The sequence below is a fragment of the Lissotriton vulgaris genome, chromosome 11 (assembly GCF_964263255.1).
Source record: "Lissotriton vulgaris chromosome 11, aLisVul1.2, whole genome shotgun sequence".
In the NCBI taxonomy this organism is placed as follows: domain Eukaryota; kingdom Metazoa; phylum Chordata; class Amphibia; order Caudata; family Salamandridae; genus Lissotriton; species Lissotriton vulgaris.
In genome coordinates, this window is record NC_141699.1 from 297,128,133 (window position 1) to 297,144,732 (window position 16,600).

General features: G+C 45.6%; 1 protein-coding gene across 1 annotated transcript in view; it reads right to left on the reverse strand.

Moving 5' to 3' along the window:
- MED13L (mediator complex subunit 13L) overlaps window positions 1–16,600 on the reverse strand; it is a 1,083,173-nt gene that overhangs the window by 212,273 nt on the left and 854,300 nt on the right. The window contains exons 12-13 of the mRNA XM_086943260.1: window positions 13,589–13,694; window positions 12,528–12,652 (exon numbers count right to left, since the gene is read on the reverse strand). Coding sequence (XP_086799386.1) covers window positions 12,528–12,652; window positions 13,589–13,694 — 231 coding nt within the window. The remainder of the gene's footprint in view (window positions 1–12,527; window positions 12,653–13,588; window positions 13,695–16,600) is intronic.

Genomic DNA, 16,600 nt, shown 5'->3' on the forward strand with positions numbered 1-16,600 from the left:
GAACATTTTCCGTTCGTGGCATGAGCAGCTGTGGATACGCATTAGTATCTGTAGATACAGATGTTGTGCACAGACTGTAAAACAGCTCTCCCTATAGCCGTGGCTAGCCACAGGATGTTGCTGGAAGAGGGTATGGAGGACAGCTTGCCCAATATTAGGTTATGGACGAGATAAGATATCCACACAGTAGTGCTTAGTAAAGTTGTGTGGTGTAGCAAAGATCAGCTATGGCAATATTTCTCAAAATGCCATGTAGGCTCCCTTTTTACGGGTTGAGTGGGGTTTAGGGGAATAGGCCAAGGTCTTGTGGCATAATAATTTTGAATACATTTGACCAACCACTGTGCTACACCCGCTTTAGAGAGCGCACATACTTTGTGTGATTTGGAAAAAGAGACAAAGCAGTTCAATAGTTTGGTTAAGGTGGAAACTAGAGGCTACCCTGGGGATGAAGTTGGGGTTTGTCCTGAGGGCTATTCTGTCATTGTGCACTTGGAAGAAAGGTTCCTCGAGGGTCAGAGCATGAATTTCACTCACACGCCTGAGGGAGGTAATAGTTACTAAGGCCTCTTTCCATGAAAGAAACTGCAAAGGACAAGAGTTAAGTGGCTCAAAAGGTGGGCCCAAAAGTCTTGTTAAAACAATGTTGAAGTTCAATATGGGGCAGGTGGCAGCTGCAGTGAAAGGACTCTTGAGCTCCTCCACAAATGCTTTGACAACTGGAACTCTGAAAAGTGAAGTGTGTTCCCCTGTTTCCCGTTTTGAAGGTAAGCAGCTAAGTGAAATCTGATGTAAGTAGAGCTTCCACCGACTTCTGCAAGTGAAGATAACAGAATGTCCTCGACTGCTACTTTCAGAGGGTCAATGTGCCTAGGAAGACACTAGTGCACAAATCTTTTGTGGTAGGAGGAATTCACAGCTCCTTAAGGATGGACATACATTCTGAAGGGAGGTTAATGTATCCAAACTAGGACCTCTGGAGTCAAATCGCAAGATTGAGCTGTTAGGTTTTGGAGGTCTGAGTGTGTACCAATTTTGGGTGAAAAGATTAGGACGGTTGGTCAGATTCTCATGCGGTACTAGGGACAGTTCGAGAAGGGTTGTGAACCAGAACTGAATGGACCAAGTGGCACCCACGAGAATGAGGGTGAGGGATGTTTGCAGATCCTCCAAACCACAAATGGAAAAAGTGACAGGTGGAAAAGCATAGGCAAATATCCCTGATCAGTTCATCCACATTTTATTGCAGATAGACTGCGAGTATAGAAACCTGGAGGTGAAGTTAGGACATTTTGTGTTTATTGCAGTGGCGAATAGTTCTACAAGGAGGAACCTCCAATAAAGTACGAGGAGGAGGACTTGTGGCTGCATCTTGCAAAGGAGGTCTGCAAAATCGTTTCCACTCCAGCTGTGCACTTTATCAGTAGATGTACCCCGTTTATGTAGGTAGAACATAGCAGTTGTGTTGTCTGTGCGAATGAGTACTGTTTTTTGTTGGATGCAAGGGAGGAATGCCTTGAGATCTAGCTGGATGGCCAGCAACTCCAAAGGGCTGATATGGAGTCCAACTGGCACTGGGCTAGAAGGGGCCCTTCTCAAAGACGCACAAGCAGGAACAGGCAGCTCAATTATGAGGCGCATGGCCACATAAAACTCTTGGGGTTAAGCAGGGGTTGCTCCGGCTTCCGGAAACTCAGTGAAGTGCGAAACCAACCCAGGCACTGGCTCAACCACAGAGCCAGGCCTCGAATGGCGAAGCTCCCTCGTCTTGTAGGCCAAAGTGAAGCGGAAGGGTTGTTTGAATTCTTACCCTTTTTGCGGTGGGACTTACCTGTGTGACTTGACAGACTGTGATGAAGATTTTAGTGTCCACAACAGATTCCGGGATCATCACAGCATTGTACGTTGAGCCGCCAGGAACTTGAGGGACCGGTCCCTCAAGGCCTTTGGATTTATTGTGCAGCAGTCAACACAGGTCTTCACGTCTTGGTTCCGCTCGATGCACTAGAGGCAAACAAAGTGCGGGTCCCTTCACCGACATAGATCCAAGACAGGTGCTGCAGGGCTTGAGGTTGGTCTTCCTAGATGACATTCCTGCCAAACCAGGAGGAAAAACTTCTCAAAAGACTTTGACAAAAGTCTAAAACGGCTAGTCAACGTTACATGGAGTAGCTCTCTGCAGATCCGCGCTCACTAGAGCAGAAAGTAAAGAACTGACATGGTGCTTTGGGGTGGGGCCTATATAGGCACCGCCCACATCACTTCTGGCATGGGCAATGCCACATGGAGCTGAACACCACCACCTACTGGCGCACCGGGGGGACTGCTCCGAAAATATTTTTAGACCCAGTACTGTGCCTGCAGACAATTCTATGGTAAGGAATCTGCAGCTGGTAGTCTATCCAATATTGTAATACTCCCTTGTTTGTTCATGTTTGTGCTCTGTTGCTGAGTATTACCAAATACCAACTAAAACAATTAATGAAAAAATAGAGATATGGGAGCGTGGCTTGCAGACGAGCAAGATGGCTGCTGCTTAGGAGAGCCCCGAGGACTCAGTAGACTCCCACATCAATCCGCCACATAATCCGCACTATGATCGTACCCTAAAGACTGTCGCTGACGCCAGAGTGCAGGAGGAACCTGTAGATCAAGCTTTGGTTTGAATCCGATGTGCGGAAGTTCAGGCGCGGAGCGAAGATTGCGGCGGCCAGAAGGCCCTACTGCAGCCGGGAAGCTAATTTGGAGGTGAGCCCCCCAGTGGCACTGCGGTGGAGCAGCTGAGCGCGCTCAGCGGACATCGGGGGCAGAAGTGATCCTGCGCCACAGACTGGTCTGGTGAGTGCGGCAGAATGGGGGTGGCCTGCTGAGATAGGCGGACACGATCCGGACCCCATCTGGCAACTAGGAGGCCCGCAGGGGACGAGGGAGGTGTGTGGCCTGCGCGCAATGGTGAAGTCGGGTCCTGGATTGCAGTGAGGGTCCTGTAGCTGGACTGGGAGCAGGGGTGGAAGGCCCCAATAGCGCAGTACCACCTGCCCTCGAGCGGGGCACAAGAGGGCGGCTCAGCGACCAGCGGGGGGCCTGGTGTACCCCCCACGATTTTGCGGCCAGGCATCCTTGGAGCGCATTAGACCTGCGGGCCACAGTAACGATAGGCTCCAAATAAAGGCACCGGCGGAGGCGAAGTTTGAAAACAACACGATAATGGGGAGGGCTGCAGGAGACTGCACACTAAGCAATGAGAAGGTAAATCTTTGCAGTGCATTGTACAGGGGTGTTGCATGGGAGAACTCATGGCAGCAAAACTGGACGACCAAGAAAGACGCTCTCGCCGCAACAATATCAGAATTACGGGAATTCCCGAAAGTGAAGGGAGCCCGGCAATGGACTTTTATGTAGAGGACCTCATAAAATCTAGACTCCAACCCAGGATACTGTCAACCTTTTTCTCAGTCGAAAGGACCCACATGGTGGCAGGGGGGGGGGGGGTTGGTGGGGTGAACGCCCAAACGCGGCCCCCCCCCTAGACCTGTGCTGGCTTGCATCGTCAATTTCAGAGATAGAGACGCTATATTGCAAACAGCAAGGGTGGCTCCGCCACTACGTATCCAGAACTCAATTGTGTCATTCTTCCCGAACTTTACAGTGGCAGTCTTCAAGCGCCGCAGGAGTTTCATGGAGGTCAAGAAAGAACTGAGAACCAGGGAACTGCCGTACTCCATGTTATTCCCGGCAAAACTGCGTGTGGCTGCGGATGGGAAAACATGGTTTTTCGACACGCCAGAGGAAGCACACAACTGGATCGAGGGATGGCGTCGGGTGGGAGGACCCAAGCGGTTGGAGAGGAACTAGCAACGTTGCAAAATGACTGAAGACCCCGGGAATCGTGGGCAGCAACAAGGGGAAGAATATCTGCAACAAAGTGAGGCCGAACAGTGAGACTGAGTGAGAACGTTGGACAATGAGATTGGGTGAGGTGGGAAGGCACACACGCGGACTTACCTGCACAAAGATCTGAACCAAACTCTAAGCAAAAGCAGTCTTTGGGGTGGGGAAGGATTATGACCGTATTTGGACCTCTCACATGCAAGTAATTTTTCGGGGTTTGGGACTGAGCACTCTGCTAAGTTCGGGGGCAGTTATGAGTCCGTCGTGCAGGGAGGCAGGGAATGGGGCTTTGGGGGGGAAGGTTCCGTTTACATGGTTCTGTGCGTTATTGGTTCTGGTTCCCAGCGGCGATTTCAGGATTGTAGCATTCCCACACATTGGCCGAAGTATACAGTATACACATAAGTCAGTATCTGTTCCCCTGTATTTCAATAGGCATGGAATCGCAAGCCCCAGCTGATCACGGCTCGGAGTCATACCCCAGGACCCAAGTGACTCCTCTGACATTGCTCATGTGGAATGTGCACGGCCTGGGGGATAAAATAAAGAGAGGCCTAGTTTTACAAAGTTTGAAGCGATGCACCCCGACGATAGCCCAACTGCAAGACACACACCTCACTGGTACCGCATGTAAAGCGATGGACAGGTGGGGGTATAAAATGATGGTACACTCAGAATTTTCTTCCGGCTCCAGAGGAGTTGGCATTCTGGTGAAAAAGCAATCCCAATTTATCTATATCTATACTACTATTATAAAGAGAGAACTGTGTCCTTTGAGCCAGGTAAACTCGAAAAGTACACCACCAATCGCAACACCCAATACAGCGTTGGAAAGGGGAGGTCCAGTAGATGGACAAAGGCTATATAAAAAAAAATGCATACGTTATTTAAAAAATTTACAATAAAAAAAAAAGTAGTCCCTTCGAAGTAGCGCCGGCCGTGTGCGCTAAGCACATACGTGCTGACATCATCGGAGGACGGGAGCGCGAGGAGCGGCGGACAGGACCGCGGGGAGGAGCGGAGGACAGGACCGCGGGGAGGAGCGGAGGACTTAGCCACACTGGAACGGCCTAAGGTACGTGAACCGCGGGGAGGAGTGGTGAAGTAAGGAGGACTGGATTGCAGCGGCGGTGGAAAACAGCGCGGGGAGGAGCGGAGAACTTAGCCACACTGGAGCGGCCTGAGGTACGTCAACCGCGGGGAGGAGCGGTGAAGTAAGGCGGACTGGAGCGGGATGACAGGTAAACTTTAGCGCTGCAGTGGGGCGTGTATACTGGCTTTGTTCGTTTGCAGCGTCGGATGCGTGGCCACAGTGTTAGGGAGCAGGGCGTCTGCGGATGATTGCGGGCACCGAAGGTGGCGGTGAACTTGGGCTGAGGAGGTGGTTGGGGGCCTGGGTTTCGGCAACTGGGAGCAAGCCTGATTGCCCCCGGACAACGTGGGAATGGAAGTGAGCCTGGGGTTAAGCAGAGTTAAGAAGTACCAGCGCCCAAAACTCTGCTTAAAAGTACGGGACCAGTGCAATTACATGTCGGCGGGTGGAATACCAGCAAGCCTGATTGCCCCCGGACAACGTCGGGGCGGGCTGCTAGTAATACATAAAACAAAAACAGATGATCAAGGTCGATTTGTGGCCCTAATGGGTCAATGGGAGGGACGATCTGTTACTGTGGTATCAGTATACATTCCTCACGCCCTGCATGCTATAGCGCTCCCAGCCCTTAGCGAATGTTTACTTGACCTTCCGGAAGGGGAACTTCTGATAGGGGGGTACTTTAATGCGACTATAGATGGTACCTTAGACAGATAACCGGTGAGGACGCACGTGCCTGGTGTGTCTCGCCTGCAGGGTTTTATGGAGGCACTTGGACTTACTGGCGTATGGAGACGGCACCACCCTATGACACGACATTATACCTTCCATTCAGGGGCACATAACAGTCTATCTAGAATAGACTACTTCCTGGCCTCAGCGGATAGTCTTAAGAGCATTGAGGGTTTAGAAATAAGACATAGGGGCATCTCAGACAACTCCCCGGTACTATTGACTTTTTCATATCACTACAAAACTCGGAAGCACATCTATCCCATCTACCCCGGCTATTTACAAGTCCCAAAGATCAAAAAGCGGTTGTTAAGGCGACAAAACACTACTTCAAAGAAAACGTTATGTCAGTTAGCTCACCGACTATCCCGTGGGAGGCCTACAAAGCCGTCAGAGGGCAGGCCATAGTTTCTATTGCAGGGCACAAGCAGGGGAAACAGCGAGAACTGCATGACATTGAACTAGAGTTGCAGGAGGATGAGACACACCACTCTACTAACCCCACACCAGCTACATCCCAGATGCTGAACATCAGGCAGCAACAATATAGATAATACCTTAGAGAAGACCAGGCCGAGGATCACGGCCATTAAATATAAAATATATGAAACCGGAGACAAAGCCGAAACGCTTCTGTTGTGGCTCGATCAGAGGTAGCGGGAAAACACATGGATAGCAAAGATTCAGACTGAAGGGCAGACGACGACGGACCCAAGGGCGATAGTCCGCACACTAGCACGACACTTCCAGAAAGTATATACCTCATCATCCACGATGAAAATGGAAGATGCATTGACCTCTATTAAGGACTTAGCAATGCCCAGGCTTACCCCGAAGGCGACCCTCGAGCTAGAGGTGGACCTCACGGTGGAAGAACTACAAGTTGCGATGCGATCATTACAATCTGGCAAAGCAGTAGGACCAAATGGTATGCCGATTGAGCTGTACAAGAAGACAGCGGGCACTATTGCCCCACACCTACTTCGCATGTACTTCGATAGTCTGGGGAAGGGTGAATTGCTGCTCGATCAGCGATTAGCTACTATAGTGGCAATTCCTAAACCAGGGAAACCTACATTAGAATGTACCTCATACCGCCCGATATCGCTGATAAATGCAGAAGCTAAAATCCTTGCGAAATTACTGGCGATCAGGCTAACAACGCATCCTACGACCCTAACACATCCGGACCAGTCTGGGTTTATGCCGGGCAGAAATACAGCATTGAACCTGAGGCGCTTACATGGGGTAATGGCCCGAATCCCATATCTTTAAGAGCCAGCTGTCGTGCTATCCTTGAATGCAAAGATGGCTTTCGATAGGGTTGAGTGGCCCTTCTTATTTGCAGTGCTTCACCATCTGGGCTTCGGCCCCAGGTTTTGCGCATGGATTCGCCTCCTGTACACTAAACCAATAGCACATGTTACGGCCAACGGGCACATTTCTGATGACTTTCCACTTGAAAGGGGAACACGCCAGGGCTGTACCCTGTCTTCGCTGCTCTTTGCCCTGGTGCTGGAGCCACTGGCGGCGTAGATCAGATAGGAGCCAAGGATAAGGGGCCTCAGGTGGACAGGTGGGTGGGATGTCCGCATCTCCCTGTACATGGATGATGTATTGTTATACTTGGCCTCCCCCAGGGGCTCAATACTGGTTCTCCTCAATATCTCAATAAATCTGGTGCCCCCACTGGAGTGTCTAAAGAGAGATGTTACGCACTGGGAATCGTTTCTACTGACGTTGCTGGGAAAAGTAGCACTTTTTAAAATGATGGCGCTTTACCCGGTTTTCTATATGCGCTAGAGAACACGCCATTCCCCCCACCCCCAAGATATTTCAAGAAGATCGCAGCCCAAGTATCCACCCTGTTATGGGGTAACAAAATGGCGCGCAGAATAAGTTGACCCGTGGGTGGTACGATGGTGGGATAGTGCTCCCAAATTTACAACTGTTTTATTGGGCGGCGCAATTAAAGGTCATTAATCAGTGGATACATGCCCCGCAGGCAGACCCCGCATACAAAGCGGACAGGTTTCTATTGGGGCCAGGAAATATGCTCTCTGCACTTTACAATAAGGGACTTACCGCTACGCTAATAGAGCCCACAAAAGACACAGTCACCATATGGCATGCAGCGCAGGCAAAATTAGGCTGGCAGGGGGTCTTTACCCAACTTACTCCTCTCTGAGACAAAAAGCGGTTGGGGCGACTTCGGAATAGCAAGGGTTTTGAGCAATGGGACACCATAGGCATTTCCACAGTGGGTGGCATGTGGTCTAAGGGGGACGTAGTCACATTTAAACATCTCCAGGAACAATACGAACTTGCACCTTCAGAAATTTTCCGCAACACACAGATTAAGCAGGAACTGCTTGCGGCTATACCGCGTGGTACCGAGGTGCCTGAGGCTTTCCCCTTGGAGGACAGGCTGCTGGCGGACTGCATGCAAAAGCGGGCAACATCATTCACTTATCGGAAATTAGTTAATAACCTCCCAGATCCCACGGTATCACTCAGGGACAAATGGACCCGCGACTTAGGCAACCTTGCTGACACAGAGTGGCAGGAGGCGCTGGCCTCGCCAAGAGAGGTGGGCATACCCATGGACTCCGACTAATACAGCTTAACATCCTGCATCGCACCTACTACACTAAATACACTCTATGCAAGATGGATAGAACATCACATCCATATTGCCTTAGAGGTTGGGGGGAGGAGGGTACCTTCTATCACACCATATGGCACTGCCCCAAAAGCGCGGACTACTGGAAGAAAATCATGAGAACAATATCACAGACTGAAGGGGAGTTGTTAGTGCCGGAACCAAAGAGGTGCCTATTAAACATGTGGGAACCAAATTACCTTATCCATCAGGCGCAGTCCTGGGCCACGCTGGGGTTAGTGGTAGCTAAGTGCAATATAACGCAAAAGTGGGGGTCGGCGGAGGTGCAGTCTTTGGCCGCATGGGTCAAGGACATGGACATGGTGGCTGAAAGGACAGTATTTATTAATCTGGGCTGCCCCCAGAAATGGAGCAAGGTGTGGGGAGCGTGGAATAAGTTCAGGGGAGACATATGTGAGCCGCCGCCGGAACGTATTGAAGACAGTTCGGAGTAGGAACAATAGGGAGGGTAACAGGATATATATATATATTGGGGAATTGATTGTAGAGTCGAAAGATCTAAAAGAGAATGTATACATGATGATTGTATTGCTGATATGGGAATGTGCACTCATGTTATACTGTGATTGTAATCAACCTGAGTTTTTTGCCAATGCTGGTAATGAGAATAATAAAAAAAGAATTTAAAAAAAATAGAGATGAGAATGCCAATCTAAAACTGGAGCACCCTTCTTACTTTGCACCGTGTTTACACAGAGAAAGGGGACATGCATCACCACTTTCTCGTAAAAAACCTCTCAACACTACTGCATATCCTTTACTAAAAATGTGTACTGATGCAAAAATGTTAAGACTTGTACATCAGACGATGTTACAAAAGTGAGGTTATCCATTTTGGCAGCATGCAACACTTCATGTAAACCAGACCTCATGCACTAGGTATTGCTTCATAAGCATTTTCGAACATAGGCTAGATTTTCTCTCATTTGTTTATTCTGATAATTTTTTATTGTACATTGAAATGAAGGTAAGGACGTAAAACTTCATTTGGCACCCTCAACTATGTAAAATTTGCTGCTCCTGTCACTGAAAAGATTTACAATAAATGTACGAATACATTCACAATGGGTTTCTTTTTACTCTTTCCACTATTTTTGCACATCACAATGATTCACAGAGGAGGTCTAGGATACAGTACTGCACTCATTTACATTTCGGGAATATAGTCAGCATATGGTGCGATGATCAAAGGAAACAAGACCCCTTAGTTTCCTAACGAGTGAAAAGAACTTTCACAACAGACAATTACACAAGTAATTTGATCCGCACGCATTAAAGGTAAAGAAATAGTTCCACAAAATATTGTGATTCACACATTCCTTTATTATTTAAATTTTGTTCTCCTTTCTTCGCAGTAGCCAACGCGTTTCATCCTATTTAAGGACTTCCTAGGGCTCATCAGTTGTCCATTGATTAGTATGCGTTTTCCTTCTTGAATAAAATCCACCTCGCAATACCTTTTCTGCATCTCTATAATATAGTAATCCCCAATAGGATAGCCTTTGTCTTATTGTCTCCTTCTGTGTATCTTATTTAGAGCGGTGGCAGCATCAAAAAAGCTGTACTTCTGTGTTTGTATTCCGAAGTGGGGAAGATATTTAAACAGTGTCGCTCCTTAGGCAAAACGAGGTCAAGGTTGACTCATAAATCATTAAATGTACTCTGGGTAAAGTGTCCCTATGTCTATGCCTAAAAAGGTCTTAGGATATTTCGAAGAGTTTGCAGAGTGGATGGCTGTACTGGAGTTTTAAGAGGAACTGTTACCTGCCAAGTTGAGGTAGTTGCGAGCGGGAAGAGCTTATTAAAATCTGCCAGCAACATTTGAAGGTCCAAAACTAATGCTCTTGGTACACATACCACCACCTCCTGGAACTGGTGCTCCGAATATGGCTGGAATGGTTCCTGATAATGCAGGCCCTCATGCTGTGGGGAATACTCCGGGCCATAATACTCTTCCTTCTATGGGCTGATTGCTACCTCTGAGTCATCCTCATCCAGGAGAGGACTGGGTGACACCTTGCTTGGGGATATAGGTCTGGCATCAGATATATGGTTATTCCCATTTCTTTTTTTTCCTGTGATTTTTCTCTTGTCAACAACGTAGTCTATGGCGGCTTAACCTGCACTGCTGTTGGTATTGGTTTCAATGATGACGACAAGGGAGAGACCAATTTGTCAGTCAACAGGATAGGCACCGTAGATTGCATCACAGATGATGTATTTGTCGCAGACACGTTCACTGTTATCGTTGTTACGGTCGACGTCGTATTTGCCGCTTTTGTCATCCTCGCCATCAACAGCATAGTAGACCATTTCCTCCTCGATGGTGTGCTAATAGACAATTTCTTCTGCGGCTGTGCCAAAGACTTTCATAAGCTTGTGAGAAATCTGAGGGGAAGGAGTCGCAGACTCGGATTTAGATTTCTCTGGTTTTGCTGAGGAAATGTTTTGTCCCTTAGGTTTGTGAGAGTGTCTTTCAGAGGGAGTGTGATCCTTGTAAGCCCCATGGTGAGTCTTTTTAGAAGATTTCTTGGGAGGCTCGTGAGGTGACCCAACGTCTGACCTCTCCCATATTTTTACTCTTCTGGAAGATGAGGAAGAATCCTTACGGTCATCCACAGAAACAGGACTTCCTTGGCTTTCAGCGCAGCAATAATAACCTGCCCTCTGTCTTTTGGGGGTTTTTGAAGAAAAGGTATGACACACCTTACAATCCTTCACCTTAAGGAATGGGTGGAGGCAGTATATGCAGTTCTGGTGCTTCCGAATGCAAGCTTTTATTCTCCCAGGTTCCATGTTGCCCAAAGAAATACCTTTTTTAGCCTGTTCGGACATTGTAGAGTCCAATTTGAAGCAGATGGTAACTGGTAGTAGTAGGTAGATATATATATGTATATATACACACATCTCTGAAGATTGAAAATATGTTGACTGAGCAGAGCTCAGTGAATACGTCCTCATAAGACGTGCAGTAGAAAATCAGACAGAAGCCTGTGAGGGGAGTGTTTTAGACAGTGATAAAACCTGATTGGTTCCAGTTTGGTCTCTTTTAAATGAGAAATGTGTTACTAAAGTGAGGGCTTTATGACCTTCCCCAGCTATGTTTAAACATTACACTGATTTCTAATTGTATCATGAGGCTCCTACTTCAAAGACGGGAAATGATTCAAGCATGTGAATCTATGAAAGAGCCAATAATGGAGAAATATCTAAACCTTTCATCCTATTGAAGGTCAGATTACTAACTATGCTGTACAACAGACTCCATGTGCTCTCAGTCAAAGTTTAGAGATTAATTCGCAACTGGGTTAGCTTCAGTTTTGAGAAGGAATATACTCCCTAGCCCGAGATGCTGTTTTATGCAAATTTAGCTTCCCAGGGAAGGTCCTAAGTTTCCTTCCTATCACTCAACTATCTAAGGAAGACAGGGTGATTTCATGAAGCGAAAGGCCAATGTGCTGTTGCAAAGGTGGCACACTTTACCTAAATAGTTGCAATATTGGTACCCATATACCACTGCTACTTCTGAGAAGCTGTCTTCCGTCTCTCCTTAAATACTATTAACTGAGATGTTAGAAATATATTACTATATGGTGCAGCATCCACCTTATATGGTGGCTTGGCAATAAAGTATTCTGGTCTTGAATCCTTTCCACTTTTCAGGAATCTCTCCACAACAACTCATGAAAAGAGTAAGTGCAAAACAGACAGCGTCTGAATGTTTATAACACCCCTGTCATTATCAGTAGGGCTATAGTCTACAGTTTGGGTTGTGGATGAGCTCAGAAGCATTTAAGAATAATGTCTGTGCAGTCTTTGAAAATTTGTCATCACATCTTGTAGATGTAAAGGAGAAAGAAGGAGTAGCAGCACCTTTGCAAGGCACAATCAACCTTAGCTAGGAGTCCTAATCTTTATTTGGCCCAGGCTGTCCGCTTTAAGAAACATACAGGTATTTTCAACTTTTAAACACCAGGGAAGACTGATATATTGTTAGGACTGTTTTATAATCCCCAATTCAGTGACTTATTGAAATTATAGTGGTAGACTAACAATTTACAACTTTATATTTGATTCTTTTCTCCCAAGTGCAATTGCTATGTGAAATATTTGTAGCTGAAAGCTTACCCCGAGCTCCTCATCATCTGAATTATCAAAGAGGTTGTCTAAATCGTGAAGTGATGGCGCCAAGTCTGCCACCAGCATCAGGCTCCCAGTAGCTGCTCGCCCTGCAGCTCCATCCTGCCGGCTATCTATGGGGAGAAATAGATCAAAGAAAACATTTAAAAAACATTTTAAGGTGATTTTGGTCCTCCTGGCTCTTGCTTTTCCTTTACAAAAGGTTAGGAAATGCCTCCATCACAAATGGTTAGATACTGCTTAAGCGGGCAAAAAGCAAATTTTTCTAAAAACTTGCCGTCACTTTGGTAGCCCCCCATGTATGAGCCGCACACAATACCAATGTCACCCACCACAACAACCAGGTCCAGCGTGTTAATAATAATGTATAACCATGTAAGAGTGTACATTCTGACAGATGGAATGGGTGTTGTGAATGACTGTGCAGCAATGATTGAGTATGGACATCACCATAATAGTAATGTTTTTCTTGCTAAGTCATCTTACTCTCCTCCCTTCCCAAATGGTTATGAACCCCAGTTTAATAGGTTTTAACACTTTGAAACAGCAGCCACGTGTATTCAACTAGGTGCCAAGAAACCCTGCACCGCAGAAGTGACTATACAATAGCAGCTTCTATCTTCTGAGATATATACAGGGAGTAACGCTTGCTAAAATCATGCAGTGATCCTTGCTGCTGTCCTACAGATTGCCACCAATTCAGCCCTTGCTGTGGCGGAAAAGCGTCAAGCCTCTGAGAATTTGGAAATCCATGAATGTCATATGATGTGTGGAATGGGATACATATGAGACAATCCACCTAGCATTATTTTGCGTCTGGTGCTAAACTGTCTGATGAAACAATATTGTAAATCACACACAGATGCCCAAAAGATAAATTTTAACCTTAGGGATGCATAACCCAAACCACAAAGTAAGCTGATGTTTTGAGTTGTAAACCAATGCAAGGGTCGGAGAGAAAAAACAGTACTAAAATGTTTTGTGTCACTAGAAAAATTGAACTTCACTTACCAAAACACATTACTTATCACCTACGAGTGCTAACTTACCTGGCTGAGGATTAGGGCTAAAAATGGACATGGCATCCTTTGCTTCAGGCCCTGGTGAGGAGCACTCAGATAGTGAGGCCTCATTAGGAATAATACCATCTTCTGACTGCAAAAAGGATGTCAAAAACATAAGTTTTCAAAGAAGAAACTGGACTAAAAGACAGAGCTGCAATTAATCCTTCCTTTCAAATAAAAACAAGTCTATGGCGTTCACATGAATACGAATCAACTATGGCAAGGTTCTTGTGCATCCATAAAATACTTCACGTTATTGGCAAAGGTTTACTTTATATTGTATAAAACACCTAAAAGTTTAAATCAGACAAATTTACAAACAGAATAGGCATTCCCTTTAGTTTAAATTACAGAAAGACGTGTAGCATCTCGTTTGTGAACATTGCAACTTGAGCATGAAAGCACAACTTGGAGATTTAAAATATATTGAGCAGGCTTTCTTCAATAATTATTTTCACCCAAAAAAGAGCTTTTGTTAAACAACATATTTAAAAAGGGGTCAAAGGGTAACCTGACATTTCAACTCTTACCCAAAAGGGTTTTCATGGATTTACAATGTTCAAACTAGCTTTGCGGTCAGGAAACCTGTAGTACTCTTTCCACATTCCTCTCCCACATGACTCCCCAGTATAGCCTAATGGTCACAGGCTACCAGCTATATTCAACTTCTATCTTCTCCAGAGAAACGGACGTTACATTAGTCATTTGAATCTAGGAGGGGTAGGTAGTACTTGTATAGTGAGATATTTTTTATGTTTTGTGAATACTCAAGAAAGAATTTCCATAGGGCATGAACTTTGTTGGTCTGCACCATGTGGTTAAGCAGCCAGTTTAAGTTCTAAAATCATGCCGGGGACCCTAATACTATCTAAATTCTCACTATACAACCGCTCGACTGCAGGAAATGAAAAACAGAATTGGTCTTGATCAAGCAAATGAGGTTGGTAAAATAACATTACACTCTGTATGCACAATACACTAACGTGAGCCAGTGATTTACAGTTCAAATAGGCAAGCATAGTGTCTGCATTCCATCACAAAACAATGTGCCTAAAATAGCAAAGGAGGAAAGCAGGCAGGAACAGATGGGGAGGACTATGCCTTTAAGTAGAGAAAGCATATTGCACATTTAGGCATTTGTGGTATTTCCACTGAATATTGTGCTTAGCCATGTTTCAATGTTGAAACAACTCTTACCAGAAGCCAAAAGGCAAATAGATGCCTAGGCACTCGACTATGAAAACCGCCATATAGTTATTATTCTGCAGAGACAGATAAGGTTGGGTCAATGTGAGAAAACAAAATTGTCTTTTAAATAGATTTAAGCTACTTCTTGCACTTTTGTCAATAGTGGCATGTTCGCACCAAAATATATGAGAAAAGGTGGGTAGATTCAGGCTTGTGGATTGCCTCTGTGCAGGAGTTTCTGTACTTCTAGCATTATGCGGTTTCTTGTTGCAATTACATTTCTCTTGGTCATCTTACCTAGAAATAAACTGCATTTCATGTAGGATGAGGACATACCCCCAAAGAACTAGGTAGCCCAATGATTTTTCAAAAGGAAAATGCTACTTACCCAGTATGCATCTGTTCTTGGCATGTAGAGCTGTAGATTCATATGCTTTAGCATAGATCGCCATCTGGTGTTGGGCTCAGATGTTTGCACTTTGTTTTTCTTCGAAGAAGTGTTTGTAGTCACGAGGTAGGAGACTCCTCCTTACGGTGATAGTGCGCATGGGCATCGACTCCATTCCCTGATTGTTTTTACCATAAAGGGTGATGGAGTTAGAGGGAATAGAAAGATGTCCATGTGTGTTGTATCTAAAGAAGATAATACTGCAGCAGATTAAGTGACCCAGGGAGGCTGGTAGGCGAATATGAATCTACAGATCTACATGCCAAGAACGGATGCATATTGGGTAAGTAGCTTTTTCTGTTTGAGGCATATGAGGGGTGGCTAACCTGTATCTGTTGCAGTAATTTGAAAAAGTGTTTTCAAGACAGCCCATCCCACACTAGCTTGTTGTTTTACATGCACATCTACACAGTAGTTTTTTGTGAATGTGTGAGGTGTAGATCAAGTTGCAGGCTTGCAGATCTCATCTAAGGATATATTCCCTAAGAATACCATAGAAGCCCCTACTTTGCGTGAGGAATGTCCTCTAGGGGAAATCGTTAATGTGCGTTTAGCTTTAATGTAGCATATTTGGATGCATTTAACTATCCATCGTGCAATACCAGTTTTTGAAAAGGGATTGCCTTTATGCGGTGGTGAAAAACCAACAAAGAGTTGTTCAGTTTTTCTTAAAAGATTTAGTTCCTTCAATGTAATAAAGTATTGCTCTTTTGACATCTAGTGTTTGAAGAGCACGTCCTGCCACTGAGTCTGGTTGAGGGAAAAACACTGGTAGTTCAACAGACTGATTGAGGTGAAAGGCAGAGACAACTTTAGGTAAACATTTTGGAGTAGTCCTAAGAACCACTTTGTTGTGCTGAATTTGTAAAAATGGTTCTTGTATAGTTAGTGCCTGGAGCTCACCAACTCTTCTACGAGATGTGATGGCTATAAGGAAGGCTACCTTCCAAGTAAGGAACTGTAGTTCACATTTGTGCAGAGGCTCAAATTGTGGGCCCATAAGTCATGTAAGGACAATATTAAGGTTCCAAACTGGAAAGGGAGGAACTCTTGGGGGAATGATTCTTTTGAGTTCTTCCATAAATACTTTGATAGCGGGCACTTTAAACAAAGACAAGTGTAGTCGATAAGCAGCTACTGCAGTGAGATGCAATTGTATGGATGTGTATGCTAAGTTACAGCGTGGTAGGTAGCAAATGATGTTTTCAATGGAAGCATCTAGTGGATTGATTTGATTGTTTGTACAGTAATTTACAAATCGTTTCCACTTTGCTACAAAGTATGCTCTTGTGGTAGGACGTCTAGCTTCTTTAATGACGTTCATGCAGTCTGGTGGGAGATTAAGGTAGCCAAACTCTATG